At 38.1% G+C, this 14,639-nt stretch overlaps 1 protein-coding gene across 12 annotated transcripts in view; it reads right to left on the bottom strand.

The window, feature by feature from the left end:
- Positions 1-14,639, bottom strand: part of numb (NUMB endocytic adaptor protein) — a 113,952-nt gene that overhangs the window by 51,564 nt on the left and 47,749 nt on the right. For 2 of the 12 annotated variants that reach the window (XM_066694846.1, XM_066694848.1), the window contains exon 1: positions 462-745. The exons of 7 other annotated variants lie outside the window; for them this stretch is intronic. In XM_066694846.1, coding sequence (XP_066550943.1) covers positions 462-630 — 169 coding nt within the window. In that variant the 5' untranslated portion in view covers positions 631-745. Of the gene's footprint in view, positions 1-461; positions 747-2,476; positions 2,538-14,639 lie in introns of those variants that run through there. 3 more of the 12 variants (XM_066694849.1, XM_066694847.1, XM_066694850.1) reach the window with 3 other exon arrangements.

The raw sequence follows: 14,639 nt of genomic DNA, 5'->3' as shown, positions 1-14,639 counted from the left end.
GACATAGGTAGTTTACACAAACTCCATGGAAAATGTTGAATGTATGTGTTTATTTAAAAAAAAAAAAATAATAATAATAATAATAATAAAATGTGGATTACCAAGCAGTGTTGTTTCCAACCCCAACCCCCACAAGGCTTTAAAACAGTAGTGCATGATGCTGTAACAGTCTGTTAACCTTATCTGAGCAAAACTCAACAGAAGGAAATAGACTATAGCAATTATACACACCATACTAAGCATTACCCGATAGTGGGATAAACAAATTGAGCCATCTAAGGCACTGTCAGTACCCTCAAATCAGCCACAACCTCTCCTCCCTCCTGTAAAAGTAGCCTATAACTGAAGCCATCTCAGCCATTCCCACAATACAATCACACAACCTGGGAATCAGCTCTAGAAACGTTTTTGGGATCTTTTCCATTAAAAAAAAAAAAAAAAGAAATAGTAGTACTACTGACCTCCTGACCAGACAGCTTCCATTAATGACAGGATAAAGGGGTGGAAAAGCAAGAAAAAAAAAAAAAGTTCATGGAAACACACAACCCTTGTCCAACTTCTCTTTCCAATCAGAGTTGCTCCACAAACCGCACTGAGGTGCTCTGGCACAGATGCCATTGAAAAAAACATGGGCACATTATGCAATAATCCCTGCTGTGATGGGCTGAAATTGCCTGCTCGTGTGGGTAAATCCTGTGAAGGGGCTGTGCTCTTTTCTCCCCCTCTCTTGCCAATTTGTCTGCTCTGACTCCAAAGTGCAGCGCTCAGTTGTAGCTCTATGAGGTCGGAATGCCATTACGGAGAGATGTGGGGATGGGTGGTGGGCGGTCACATGGGATGAGGGAGGCAGGGGCTCCCCGAGTCCCCCGGGGGATGGGACAGAGGGAGAGGGAGAGCAAGAGGGAGGGGGAGGAAGCAGTTATCCTACTTTGGAAAGCAGGAGTTCCATTGGAGGAAAACAAATTTTGAATTTGCAGACAATCCATAGAAACACCTCTGATGGATAGTACCAAGTACCAACAATGTTTAAATAAAAATAAAATAAAAACACTATAAAAATAAAAAAGTACGATCTACAACAAACACTACAGTTGCACAAAAGCAGTTTATGTACACATCTTGCATTGGCAAGTTTGTTCACACTTTAAAGCCGCCTAGCCATTTTCCACCATTCTAACCACAAAATACTTAAAATACCCAAAACAATATTTATTATACTTTGGGGAAACTGGTTGAGGTCATCATATAAAAAGGTAACATGTTCTAGTGCAGGAAAAAAAGACAAATGTGTGGATTCAAAGTATCACTCCATAGAGAGAAATTACCAGATCATTATTTTGCAAAGAATAAACAAAAAAGGCATTTTAGTTTCCAAATAAGGTTATCATATATGGATGTATTAAAAAGGACCACAAAAACACCCTTGCCAAGAATCAGAGATTTCTGTTGAAAGGTTGCTGTTAAGGAGTGATCTTTTACCCATGAACCACAAAGCATACGTTTACACAACCAAATGTTTTCAGAGAATATTCAGAGAATAAATACATTTGGAAAACAAAATCTATTTATTGGTATTCTGAACCCGACACTTTTCTTTGGCATCACAATTTATGTTCAGAATATGCCAATGTACAAACTGCTTTGGGAAAATGTAGGCCACTTGCGCAACTGAAGCAACAGGCCAGGTGGAAATTAAGTTCAAAGTATCGCCACAGCGTAAACAGCAAAGCTATAAAATTGTGGGGAGGACACAGCTCTCACTGATAACACTGCAGGCTCACAGGCAATGAGCCATAGGGGCTGCAACTGCATTGTACACTTAGAAAACCCTGGTACATTCACTGCCTATCCTATCCTGGCAGTGTTAGCCCAACTGTGGGTGATATGGCACAAAATATATATTCCGGTATTATATAAAATTACAGGCAATATATGGTGTATATATATATGATACATTCAAATTTAATGCCACAGCTTTGAAGCAGTTTACAAATGACGCTATTTTGCACTGTATCGGTTGTTTTGAATCCGATAAAAACACACACCAATGAAGTGTTGCTGCTGTGCTCTTTCCACTTTCAATTACTAACTTTTTCTGATTGAGAAAAGTCAAGGTGTGAAGATCTAAACTAGCTAATTGGGTAGAGATTGTTAATTGTTAGTGCTATTGATCAAGTTGGATGTGAAGGGTTTTAAATGGTTTAATGAGAAATGTTATTTAAAATATTACTATATACAGTTTGAAGACCATGAGACTTGAAATAGGGATGGGGAGAAACTAACCATATGTTAGAACATATTTGATATAGCCTAATAGCTTTCATTTGTTCAAATTATCACTAATATTTTTTTCTTACTTTCAGAAGCTTATGGTTGTTTTTTTGACAGGAAAGGGTGCATAGCAAAAAATCCAGTATAATTATTTCCCTGTTATATTTTTACTGTATGCTATGATAGTTAAATTGCCCAACCCTACCGTGAGTGATGCTGTGCAACATCATAGCTGACTATGACATTGTCACTGTAGTTTCAGAAACCTAAACTGGCCAGCAAGGAAATAAGGAAACAAACAGAAGAAAAAATCTATGTATTAGACAGTGGAATAACCAGGAGGCCATTTGTTCTAAGAAGTTTTTTAAATAACATCACACAGACAAAGAGCAGTGCAAGCAATCGATACAGGGGGCATAGGAGTGTGCATTAATTATGAAGGTCTGAAAAAGGTTTTGATCTGTTATCTGAAACTCAGTCTGCCCAAGGAAACAGTTTCTTATAAAAGTAGATTGATCCATTTCAGGGTTTACATCTTTGGAATTGAAGACTTAAATTCTTCCAGTGGCTATCAGAGCGGCCCTGCAAGAGATCTGTACAGTTAAGAGGAGAGCTGCCCCCTCCTGTAGCTTTACTACAGTAATAATACAGACCAGGAAAGAGACAGGGAAGGGAGGTCCCATACAAATCTGTCTGCACCCAAACACTCTTCCCACAGAGGTAGAGTTTTAGCAGCTGGACCCTGGGGAGGTCCAGGCCACCAAAAAATAAAATAAATGATTTACACACAAGATCTGGAGCAGGGGGGCTGCTGAATTGAGCTTCCCCCGGAAGGTGCTGAAACCAGGCCACTATTTTTAGCCTATCCTTTTCCTCCCGTTTTTTTTTTCCTTTAAATCTATACTGCTATCTCCAGCTACAGTCGTCTGAATCACAACACTGCTTTCCCAAGCCCTCCCTTTTCCTAAGAAAGTCCTCTAGCTCTTCAGATTACTCATTAGCAAGGCTTCCATGCCTCATTGAAAAGCCCTGTAGCAAAGCATGACCATTACGTGGGGGGGGTGAAGGGAAGGGAGAGACCCATACCAAATTGAATCCCAATCTTTCACTAGCACAGCTGGTTTCTCTCCCCCTGCCAGCAGGTAGTCCAGTCAACTTGCTGAAACTTATCAGTGAGACAGTTCAAAGCCTCTGGCATTAGAAACAGACAAGGGACTGGAAAACAAATACATGTATGCAGTGACAAGGCTGAAAGGAGCTGCATTTCCCTTACCTTCAGCACTGTAACAGATATCTTAAGGCTTATTTTAGGTGTGCGGAATTAAATGGTAATTTACAGCAGCGTCTTTCCATACCAAAATCACCTTAAATCCCCAAATCTTCCCAGGTGACCATCTCCGATTTCCATATTTTTTTTCCCCATATATTAAATGAGGTCTAAATACAAAATTCCAGTAAAACAAAATCCAATTACTTATGATGTTAAGGCTGACTGAAGTGGGGTGGGAAAGCACTTTTCACATTTTGTGATTTGTTTGAGCCTCAGGAACAGCTCAATAATTTTTTACTTGATTCAGATTAGATTAAATTGGTGTCATCTCCTGTAGGTATTTTTCAAACAAAAATCATATTTGGTGTTTGTGATGAATAGGTAGAAGTGCTACTTAAAAATCTGGAGAAAAATATGTAAAAATAAATTAACAAAACCTACTTATGGGGTGCATCTCTCTTCCTATATCTGACAGACCCAGAACGATTGCATTAAGCCATCATTAGATGTACACCTGGGAAAATAATCCAGGTGGGGACCTCTGGGTGATTTAGCATGGAATTACCAAGCAGCATACGTATTGATAAAGGTTTAAAACATAAGTTAAACAATGACACTGGTTCTCCACATTATCATTAAGCATAATGCTCTATGTACACCAAGTACATTCTATCCACTCTGCACACACTGACATCACTAAATATAATTAATTTGCATTGATCATATAATCAACTACGTAACATCAAGATGCTTGTATTTTGTCAAGTGGGCACTAAGCAATTGCACTGCACAAGTCATACACAATTGCTGAATTGTTGCTATAAATACAACACAAATTCGAACTGTCATGGTTACTCTCCTTCATCACAAACATACACAGTCAAAACTTGGAGAAACAAATATGGAGAAACTGCCACATGCTCATTCTTGCCAAATTTGTAATGTTCCTTTAAACACAACATAGGGAGATATTACTCTATCGACATTGCCCTAGCAACAGTGCTCTTCCATAAGCTAGCAGTGGTAATATAGAACAACACAGAAAGCACTGCCCTCCAAAAACATCCGAGAGGTCGAATTTCCTCACTGTGTTTTCATATCTGTTGTAATAAACCTGAGACTTTTGCATCAGGTCCTAATGCACATGGTCAACATACCTACATCTGGATTCATGTGAGTTTGTATTTTAACTATGCCATTTGTTCAGTCCTTTTTCAATTCTTCCCGAGATATGAATGTTACCCTAATGGGAGTGTCGATGTGGATGAACCCCCATTTATGTCCAGCACTGATATAATGTAATGACTCTTTAAACCTGTAGGAGAAAGACAAGAGCTCATCCTCCCCAGGAAAATACAGAATAGTGGACATCCAATAGCTTGCCAATTAACTACAATGGACACTCAAAGGAGCTGGTGGGAATCAATTTTTCTCTAAGCTTGCACAATATAAGGACAATGAAAGAGGAGGAAAATGGGGGAAACAACATCTATAGTGGCTCTCTAAAGTATTCAATCCCCTTGGACTTTTCCTCTTCATTTCATTGTTACAACATTTTTGCCACTGATCAACACAGAAAATGTCCATAACGTCTAAATTAATTACAAATACAAAACAGAAAATCATTGAATGAATAAGTTATCACCCCCTTCAGTCAATATTTGGTAGAGGCACCTTTGGCAGCAATTACAGCCATGAGTCTATGTGGATCAGTCTCTACCAGCTTTGCACATCTGGATACAGCAATTTTTTTTAATTTTTTTTTTTATGCCTTTCGTTTTGCCACTCTCCCATAAAGGATACTTTTGTAACGCACCCGGACTGTTACAGTATGCACAATGTCTCCCAGCTCAGCCATATATTATATTTTTCACTTTGAAATTATGGACATTTTCTTTGTTGATCGGTGGCAAAAACTCCTGATTAAATCCATTCTGATTATATGCTTTAACACAATGAAATGTGGAAAAATCCAAGGGGGGTGGACACTTTTGAGAGCCACTGTATATGAAATAATATCACTACATTCTGACAACTTTTTAGCTTACAGCAAGAGGAGTTTTTGGTCTCAACTGGACTCCAAGCAGCTCTACAACCTTCACCCCCTGATAATAGAGGATTTCTATAATTTTTCTGTATAAACCTGTTGTTCCTTTACCTGAATCAACATCACCTCAGCACAGCCATTGGCAGAATTTAAATAGTGACTGATGTGCACACAGTAAACTGTACTTTGTAATCCACTGTTTTATAAAACGCACTTCAGTTCAGTTCAAAAACAAAATGAAAGAAAACAATAGGTTTTAATCTGATATTGTATTCTGAGCTGTTAATCCATTTTGTTAATGTTTTTATCAAGTTAAATCTCTAACCCACAAAGGGATACTTCAGTATTTTGGCTTAAATCGCACAAAGTCAAATGAATCCATGAAAACCTCTTTTTTTTTTTTTATTCTGCATGTCCAGTTTAAAGGAATTTTAATTTATTGTTTTGTTGGCATGGCACAATTGCTGGAAGCAATTGTCGCAAATTGCTGACCCTCAAAAAACAGTTAATAGATTTTAAATACTTAAAAGCTGGGTGGATAGCATATTTGTACATTAAGTATTCTCTACAAGTCTATACAAAATGTATTTTGATTAATAGGTTTAAACATTTTTCTTTTAAAACTAACTCACCGCACTATGCATTTCATCAGCTGTGATGAGGTAGGTGCAAGGATATGCTCGCTATGAAAACAGCTCGCATGAAAACAGAGCACACAAGCATAACCTTATTTACGGACTAGTATGTGCAAACTAATTCCTTACAATTACCAGTAAATGTATTAATTTATTGAACTATTTATTTAGTATGTATAGTATTGACTCCAAATGACAAAACGGATAAGCTTTTGAGTATTTAAAGTACTCTCCAGTAAAGAGTATTGAGTATTAGCCAGCTATTGAGAATCAGGGATTTGTGACCATTTTCTTGCAGCAATTGTGCTATGCTAATGAAACGCACGGAATTAAAAAAGGTTTAATGTGAGAAAGGGATTCAGAGCTAATGTGCTGGAGTGATGGACATCCGACTAAGATACAAAACTAGTCTGTTATTCCCTAGGACCCAAGGGGCAATGGATTTAGGAAGGCCAAATACGGATAACTGGAATGAAAAATTGTTCAAAACACGATAGCTGGTAACGTCCACCAATTCAGTTTCCAGGATTTAAAAATAAATAAATAGTTTTGGTTCTCCACTTTTAATGAAAGGGATATGCACAATTAAGAAAACTGTTCAAGCCCTGTAAAATAACCAGACAAAACAAGTAATGCACTTCATAGATTCCTGAACAATAACCTATGGAGCTCTTATGGAGTTGCCAAAAACTTTGTTACTGTAGCCTATACCTCGAACTGCTAATGGCCTCTAATCAGAGTTTGGATTGTGCTCTACAGTGCAAAGATTGCTGGTTCAAACAGGATATGATTAACTAACCAACAACAACCTCTTTGGCAAGCAGTTCAGAATGACACAATTATAAATAGGGATTGAGGTATACCATATAATATACCCATTATCCCTTTTCTTAAAAAGTTGGTAAAGACCTTACAAAGTTGCTTCATCCTACCTTCATGTCTTGATTGAGGCCCTCATTCTATTCCACCTTTGTTGTCATTCAAACACAAAAGTTAACCTAAGACCTTGATCACTGACTATTTACAGGCAAACAGTGATAAGGAAAATAAAGTTCAAGTTCAAGCCCTAGCATAAAGCATTGTAATGCAGTGGTTAGAGAAATAGACTCAAGGTCGGAGCTGGTTGTGGATTCAAATCCCAGGTAGAGACTGCTCCAGTACTCTGGAACTAGGAAATTTACACAGAACTATACTCCAGTTAACAAATCCAACAGTATCAATCCATACTGTAATTTGTATGCTAAAAATAACTAATTGTAAACCATGTGAGTCCCTTTGGATGAAAGCATCAGCCAAATAAATTAAACATATGATGTGAACAAGTAACAGACTCCTAAATGAGTTTCAAGACAATACTAACACCTCTGTTGGGGTAACGGACAAGAAAACATGGAGCTCAAAAACTATAGGTGTACTCATCCCGTTTCTTTATATTATGAACGAAATGTTTAATGATGCAATGAGTTAAATAACTTTTCTTTTATTTATACTAATAATCAACCATTAGCCTAAATAATGCATCTTTCTAGAATCATCAAGGAAAAAATACAATTCTTTGTTATTATTGTACATCGTAATGAAGTACAGTGTGAATACAGGTGGTAGTACCATGACAAAATGGGCACAACAGCAACTGCTTAGCAGCATAAGAACTCAAGTTATGTCTTTTCATCATCAATTGAAACAGATGGTTATCAGCTCCTTCTACCATCTTAAAATAACACCTTTGGTTGTTGTGCAGTAACAATGGAACATGAAAATGCTTTAAACAGCAATCTGTATTGGTGGATGTCAGTAACACCAGAAGTGATAAGACATCCCTCCCTCCATAGCCTATGTATTGTCCTAGAGGTGATGTGCTGTGTAATGGCTGGATATTGTGAAGGGTCTCGACCATCATAAAGATATTTTAGACGACACGAGAAGCAACATGACACAACAGTACATCACACAGCTAGAAACAATAAAATGACAAATTCGTTTCCAGACCAGAACCTTGTTCAATGTCTGTGCAATAGAGCTGGAACTCTAGAAGAGACTTGGGATGGATGGATGGATGGATGGATGGATGGATGGATGGATTTTTACTTGTTATTGTAATGCTTTTGGTACTACAGTCCAAGTAAATTATTTTGAATTAGGCTACTAATTATGTATACTCTTTTGTATCCTTGCATAACCATTGTTTTTAGATAGTATTAATGATATTAATGGTATAATATATAGTATTGATTTGAATTCTTGTAAAGCTTGCAAGTGGCCTTGTATATGAAGGTATAATGTGAAATGTATAGTGAAAATGTAATAATTATTATTATTAAAGAAAAGCAGAATAATAGTAAGTATGATTCTGCTTTTCTTTACAATTTTCCTCCCCTTTCCTATCTTGAGCTCTGAAGGATTGGACCCTGCTGAAAATCCTCCTGTACCGGACGAGTTGCATCTTTTGGAGTTTCCTATACTACAAGCCTCCTACTCCACCCCCTTTGTTTAAGCACTGTTCTTTAAGACCACAGCTGCATGGCAACCCAGTTCCGCCAAGGCACATCAAGCAAAGCGTCCATCTGCATTTCAGCACTATGGCTGCTGGAGCTTGTAGGGGAAAGAGAGCAAGGGTGGCACCCCCAAACAAAAATCCTCAAGGAAGGAATTCCAATATATCTGTGACTTGTTCTTGCACCCCAAGGCACACCGCAGAGACCAGAATGGATCACAAGAAACAGGACATTCTTAATTTCTCTTTTTTTTCCCCCATTTTGTTTTCTTGTCCAGAGGATTAATTCATAACCTGTGCTTGGACAGCTCTTCCTACATGGTCCCCTCAGCAACTCACACTCTTTGGTAATGCTAGTCAGCTGTAGCTCTGAATATCTGTCAGTGGCTGCTACTGACAACACACACTGAGCAAAAGAGAAAGATCAAAAGGATCTGACAGGACTAACAGAAAACATATCAGGCTGGAGGAACATTTAACAGCAATGGAATCCGAGTTGCAGGAGCATGCCCACCTGCAACATATAGGCCTAGTTAGGGAAGAGTAAAGAGAGCAGTCAGAGTTGGGGGTGAATAGAACTTGAAGAGTGAGAATTTAGTATGCTAAATTGAGGTGGAATGGACTTGAACAAAAGGAATCCCAAATCTTCAAACCATTCTTTTGAAACAAGGTTATTCACTCAAAAGAGTCAAGCTGATCAAAGTAAGTTAAGACAAGGGCATGGCAGTAATTATGTCAGCAACATCAAATAGACTTACGAAGCTAATACTGGCACCACTTGACTGACATAAAATCATTTTAATCTTCAATCTTTACTGCTGTTCACAATGATAAATCAGTGTCCAATAAACATAATTCTAAAAGAAAATATGATGTAAGTATGTAAAAAGCAAAATATAAATTAATAGGTGATTAACAGTTTTAAATGAACACTGCCAATACAGTAAACTGCAGTGTATTTTGTGAAAAGTAGTTTGGTTGGGAGATTTAATTCTCATGTAAGGGAGGGAAGTGTGATACTTCACTGGTTTGTGCTACTATGTAGCCTATGAGCTGCACCATAAAAGCACCATAAAAACACCATATGCTCCATAAGTGACCTAAACCTAGTTTCCACTCTCTCCCTGAACTAAACTTGAACTCCCCACACTGTTACTTTTAATGTAGTCCGAGGCTAACAAAAGAGGGACAAATCTCTTGAGATGTAGATGTGGTGCGTTTCGTCAGCTACAGTAACCATTCCTAAATATCATAGGCTGCTATACATTAGCACAGAAACAGCATTTTGATAAACACTGTATGCATGTACTATTCTGTTACTTGAGGCGAGACGTCTGGAAAGTGCAAAGCACTCCAGAAGAATTGTGGCAGATCATCTCAGTTGTTTAAACCTTTTGTTGCAAGCTTCTTTGGCTCTTTATGGATCTTTTTATGCAGTCCACTTTGCAATTAAGATTTACCAGGGGGGTGGACTGGGGGGAACAGAAATAATCACAGTGTTACGTTAGTCTGAACCTGCCGCTAACAGCTGAAGTGCTAATGACTGCAGTTATGGAGTAGTTCAAAAGCCCTACACAATGCTGAATGTATCAGAAGGAAAGAAAAACAACTGCTGCACAATAAGTATCTTCTCTAAAGAACCAAACTTAACTCAACAAATACTGAAAACCAATCGTTGCCAAAAACAAATGAAGTCATCCTTCCACTTTGCAAACTTTAAATTGCTACAACTTACATTGGTACAGCACAACTTCACACTAATACGGAAAGATCATGAGGTATTTTGTATAATGGAATATTGCTGTATGGCTACCACATGCACAGCAAGTTTGTGAGAGCTGCTATAATCTAGTAATCTAGTTTTTGTTCAAGTCCTCTACATAACGTTTTAGAGTTTTAGGTTTGAATATGAAACATTTAATTGTGAATCCCCTCAGGTAAATGTACAATAAAGGAGTAGCCTAATATTCACTAAAAGCTTGTTTCCAACAGAACTTCCAAATTAGGAAATGAGTTTTTGAAGTTAAACTTTCACATAAATACTACCCAATCATCTGCATGGGAATCCAGGTTGCTCAAACTCAAAATCACAAGCAAACCTGTTGGCACACTAATTTGCACACTGCAAAGTCACAACATCGATACTTCTCAATAGCAGAAAGCTGAAACCACAGGGCAGTCCAGATCAGATTATCTGGTACAACGCAAATTCAATAGGGCCGCATTAACAGTTAAATGGTTCAGCGCTGCCCAGATATATAAATTAGATCTTTAGGCACACATGCACTGATTTATTTTCTGAACAACTCAATTGCACGTATCAGTCAACACTGTCATATTAAAGCAAAAAGTTACCCTTAACATGAAGATATTATATCAAACAAAACAGAAATTAAGTAGACGAAAACAATCTAGTATTTTGACCATTTCAATTACAAAGGACCTGATGGAGCTGATCAAGCAAGACGACTGATTTTAACACCCAATGCTATTGGATGACTGGGCAGTTTTGGGGTGAATAGTTTTAACATGGTTCTGCACACCTATTAACCTAAGATCTATTGACAAAACCAACTATTTGAACTATGAACAACAGCTCTGTGTTTATGCTTATGATTTCAAACCAGAATGAGAGGAGCATTTTATTATTAAGCATTGCGTACTTCACCCCAAAAAGCCAAATTCACACATCTGCTGCTTTTTTCCTGTTGCGCCCCATTCACACTGGCTTTGAATGCTGGCAAAATGCAGGATGTAGGCTACCTATACACACAGAAAATGGAGAATGCCAGCAAGAGTGCTGTAGCCTTGGGGAGATGCTACAGATGCATGTGGATTTGGGAGAGGAGACACGGACCGATATTGTGTACTTGCTTGCAAATTTCAATAAATTTCCCTGTTTTGCCAGTTTCCTTCCATTGTGTTTACTGACTTATTGGTTCTAACCAGGGCGGCGGTCCGGTTCGGACTCACTGCCAAGAACAAATAGTCAAGAGGGAAACACAAACAATATGTCAAATCGAGTTCATCAGGTTGTATGGTTGTGTGTTTTTGCGGTGTGGTCACAGATCATTTGAACCAGTGAACCCAGTACGAGACTCGGCTCTGTTGGTTCATCACGATCACTCAATTTCTGCAACTACATTATTTCCAACCTCCGCATTTCTAACAACCCGGTCCGTTTTTCGGTACAGTCACAAGTTTTTGTTCAAATGCGGCTTAACCTTATCGTGAAATGCGCCCCTATTCTGATTGGTTATGTCAGTTAGCTGATGCAGTGCGTCGACAATGCAAGGACATGACGAGTAATTTGCCAGCATTCGTTTTCCTGCCCCATTCACACAGACCTTGCCGGCAACAAAATTCCACCAAAAAGCCAGCATTTGTTTCAGTGTGAATGGGGTATAATACACCACCACATGGGTTGCTGTTAAAAAAGAATTTTGTTTTCATAATACAATGATTTATGGTGAACAAACAAATACAGCTATATGCAAAAGATAAACAAGAAAAAAAACATAGATTTTCTGTAATAAGACAACTTTCCCCTCTAACACAGCCTACAGTTATAGTTTTTCCATTTCTTCTGCTGTTTCTCACTGAAGAGAGTTGGAGCCATGTATTAACACATCACTTTCAAAAACCCTCTGTAAATCAGCAGTTAGCTTCATATTTATTGAACCCAAGCCTGGAGAGCAGCCTTGCACAATGCAATTTTACAGGTTGAGAATTTAAAGCAGGCTGTTGAATCAATTTCCCCCACATAAATACACTGAGCTATGATTCATCTGTGATACACTTGTGCCTAACCAAGTGAAAACAAAAAACAATATTAATCTTAAATGGAGAAAGCAGCTGTTGGAAGGCACTGTTCTATTTCTGCTAATTTTCCACAGTTATCTTGTTCCTTGCATTGCAGAGTACTAAATATGGTTGCTCCCAGTTAACTTAGGATGCCATTCTGCCACTATAGCAGGCTATGCTTAGCACACAGTTGGACACGCAGTTTTTGAACATGTTTGCAGGCAACATTCTAAAGTTGACACAAGTCAATCAGACAACATTCAACTGTCTTATGCCCTAACTTGACTTCTCGCAGGCAGAGATTGAAGCAGTTGTGTGAGCTTGGATTCCACACAAGGTTCAATGACTATTCTGTCCATTTATCATAGTAATATCACAATATTGTGAAGTCATTTCCATAACATGAGAAGGCTGACAAACCAGATGGCAAGTTAATGTAAAGCCTAAAGAATGATTCAGAATCTTTGGCAGTGTTATTGCATCAGTAACAAACATCCTGTGCTGTAGAATGTTTGGCATCTAAAGGAAATGAGTTCTAAACTAGTTCATAAAGGTAAATCATTAGCATTCCAAAGTGCTTATACAGCATAGAAGACTGCTGTAACAATATTTCACAGTCTGACTGCGATAATGAATGTCCTCTCCACCCTTAAACAATGTAAAATCCCAAATACTAGAAAAATCCAAAATCAAAAGACAAAGCTCTAATAAGCAAGAGAAGAGAAAATGAACAAGACATCAAGAACAGGTAATCTATAGAATGTTACATGTCTTAACACAGCATTGTTAAATAATGCAAGGTTCAGCACAATCCTTTGAATACATACTGTACCATACATAAAATGCCTGGAAATTACTTTCTTATTCTGTTTGAAGACATGACCAGCAAGTAATTTTAACCAGAAGATACTGTAAGCTGATCTCCAAACAACACTGAACTGACACTTAGCCACACCACTTAACCACATATCTGCCAAGCTCATCTGTGTGATTAAATTTACTAAATAGTAGAGCACACATTCCCAAAACTACTCAAGTATCTGTCCATGGTGTTTATTAACAGGATGCTGGAAGGTCACAACCGGGCACAGCTGGGCCACATTTCCATTTGTTCTTCTTCTTTGATTGGTTGGCTTGGATTCGTTGAACGTCTGATCTTGTGCCCCCTGTGCAACTTGTTTCAAAGTCTTTCAGTGTAAAAAAACAAAACAAATACCCAAGAAAGCTGGCAGAGTACTGTGCTAAAATGACATTGGGATTAGCATGCCTTGGCCATGAAGAGCTGGCAGTACACAAGTTCTCTTCCCAGTTGAGTTTTATAAATACAACTAGGATACCTATTGATCACACAAATTGCTGATAAAACCAGCAAGACTGAAGATAATCAAGACCAGTTGCCTGCACTACTAGAATGACAACCCTGGTAGAAATCTTGAAAGCATCCTGTAGGATACTCATAGGAACCTGAACAGCAACAGGATCCTGATCCTGATGCAAATTGTTAACTGGAACAGGATCCTGGTCTAAAATCTCATCAAGAGCATTATGTAAGATGTCACTTGTCTGTACTGTCATTTATAAATGGCTTAAATGGAAAACATTTTGAAACCCTAAAAGTCAAATAACGTATGAGTAAAATGATCAATATTAATATTATTTCTTGTTCTCCATAAAGTTCTCCAGTGATATGTGGTTCCAGGACATTTCAGAAGATTTAGAGAAATGTTTAATTTTGAGAAATTACACATTTTCAGTTAGCCTTTAATTTCCAGATTAGTTCTATACTGAACTCAACACACATTTTAGTATTCATCTGTAGGAGTTAGGGCTGTGGGATGTGACGATATATATCGTATGACGATAGAAAAACGTCTATCGTTTCATATTATGCTATATCGTTTATATCGTGGTGTCGCAAATTGCAATCTTTACGGCATTATTTTTCGTCATTAGGACGTTTTGCGTTCTTCCCGGTTCTTCCACACGTATCGGATGCGTCAAGAAATGGGCATCAGAAACACAAACAGACATGAGGAGAGAGAACTGACACACAATAACCAACACAACCAAGAGATTATTTAATGCGCAAGCGCACACGTTGCGCCCCGCTCTCGTCGC

This window comes from Amia ocellicauda, chromosome 21 (assembly GCF_036373705.1).
Source record: "Amia ocellicauda isolate fAmiCal2 chromosome 21, fAmiCal2.hap1, whole genome shotgun sequence".
In the NCBI taxonomy this organism is placed as follows: domain Eukaryota; kingdom Metazoa; phylum Chordata; class Actinopteri; order Amiiformes; family Amiidae; genus Amia; species Amia ocellicauda.
Note: the sequence above shows the minus strand (reverse complement) of the source record. Positions and strands in the feature narration are given on the sequence as shown.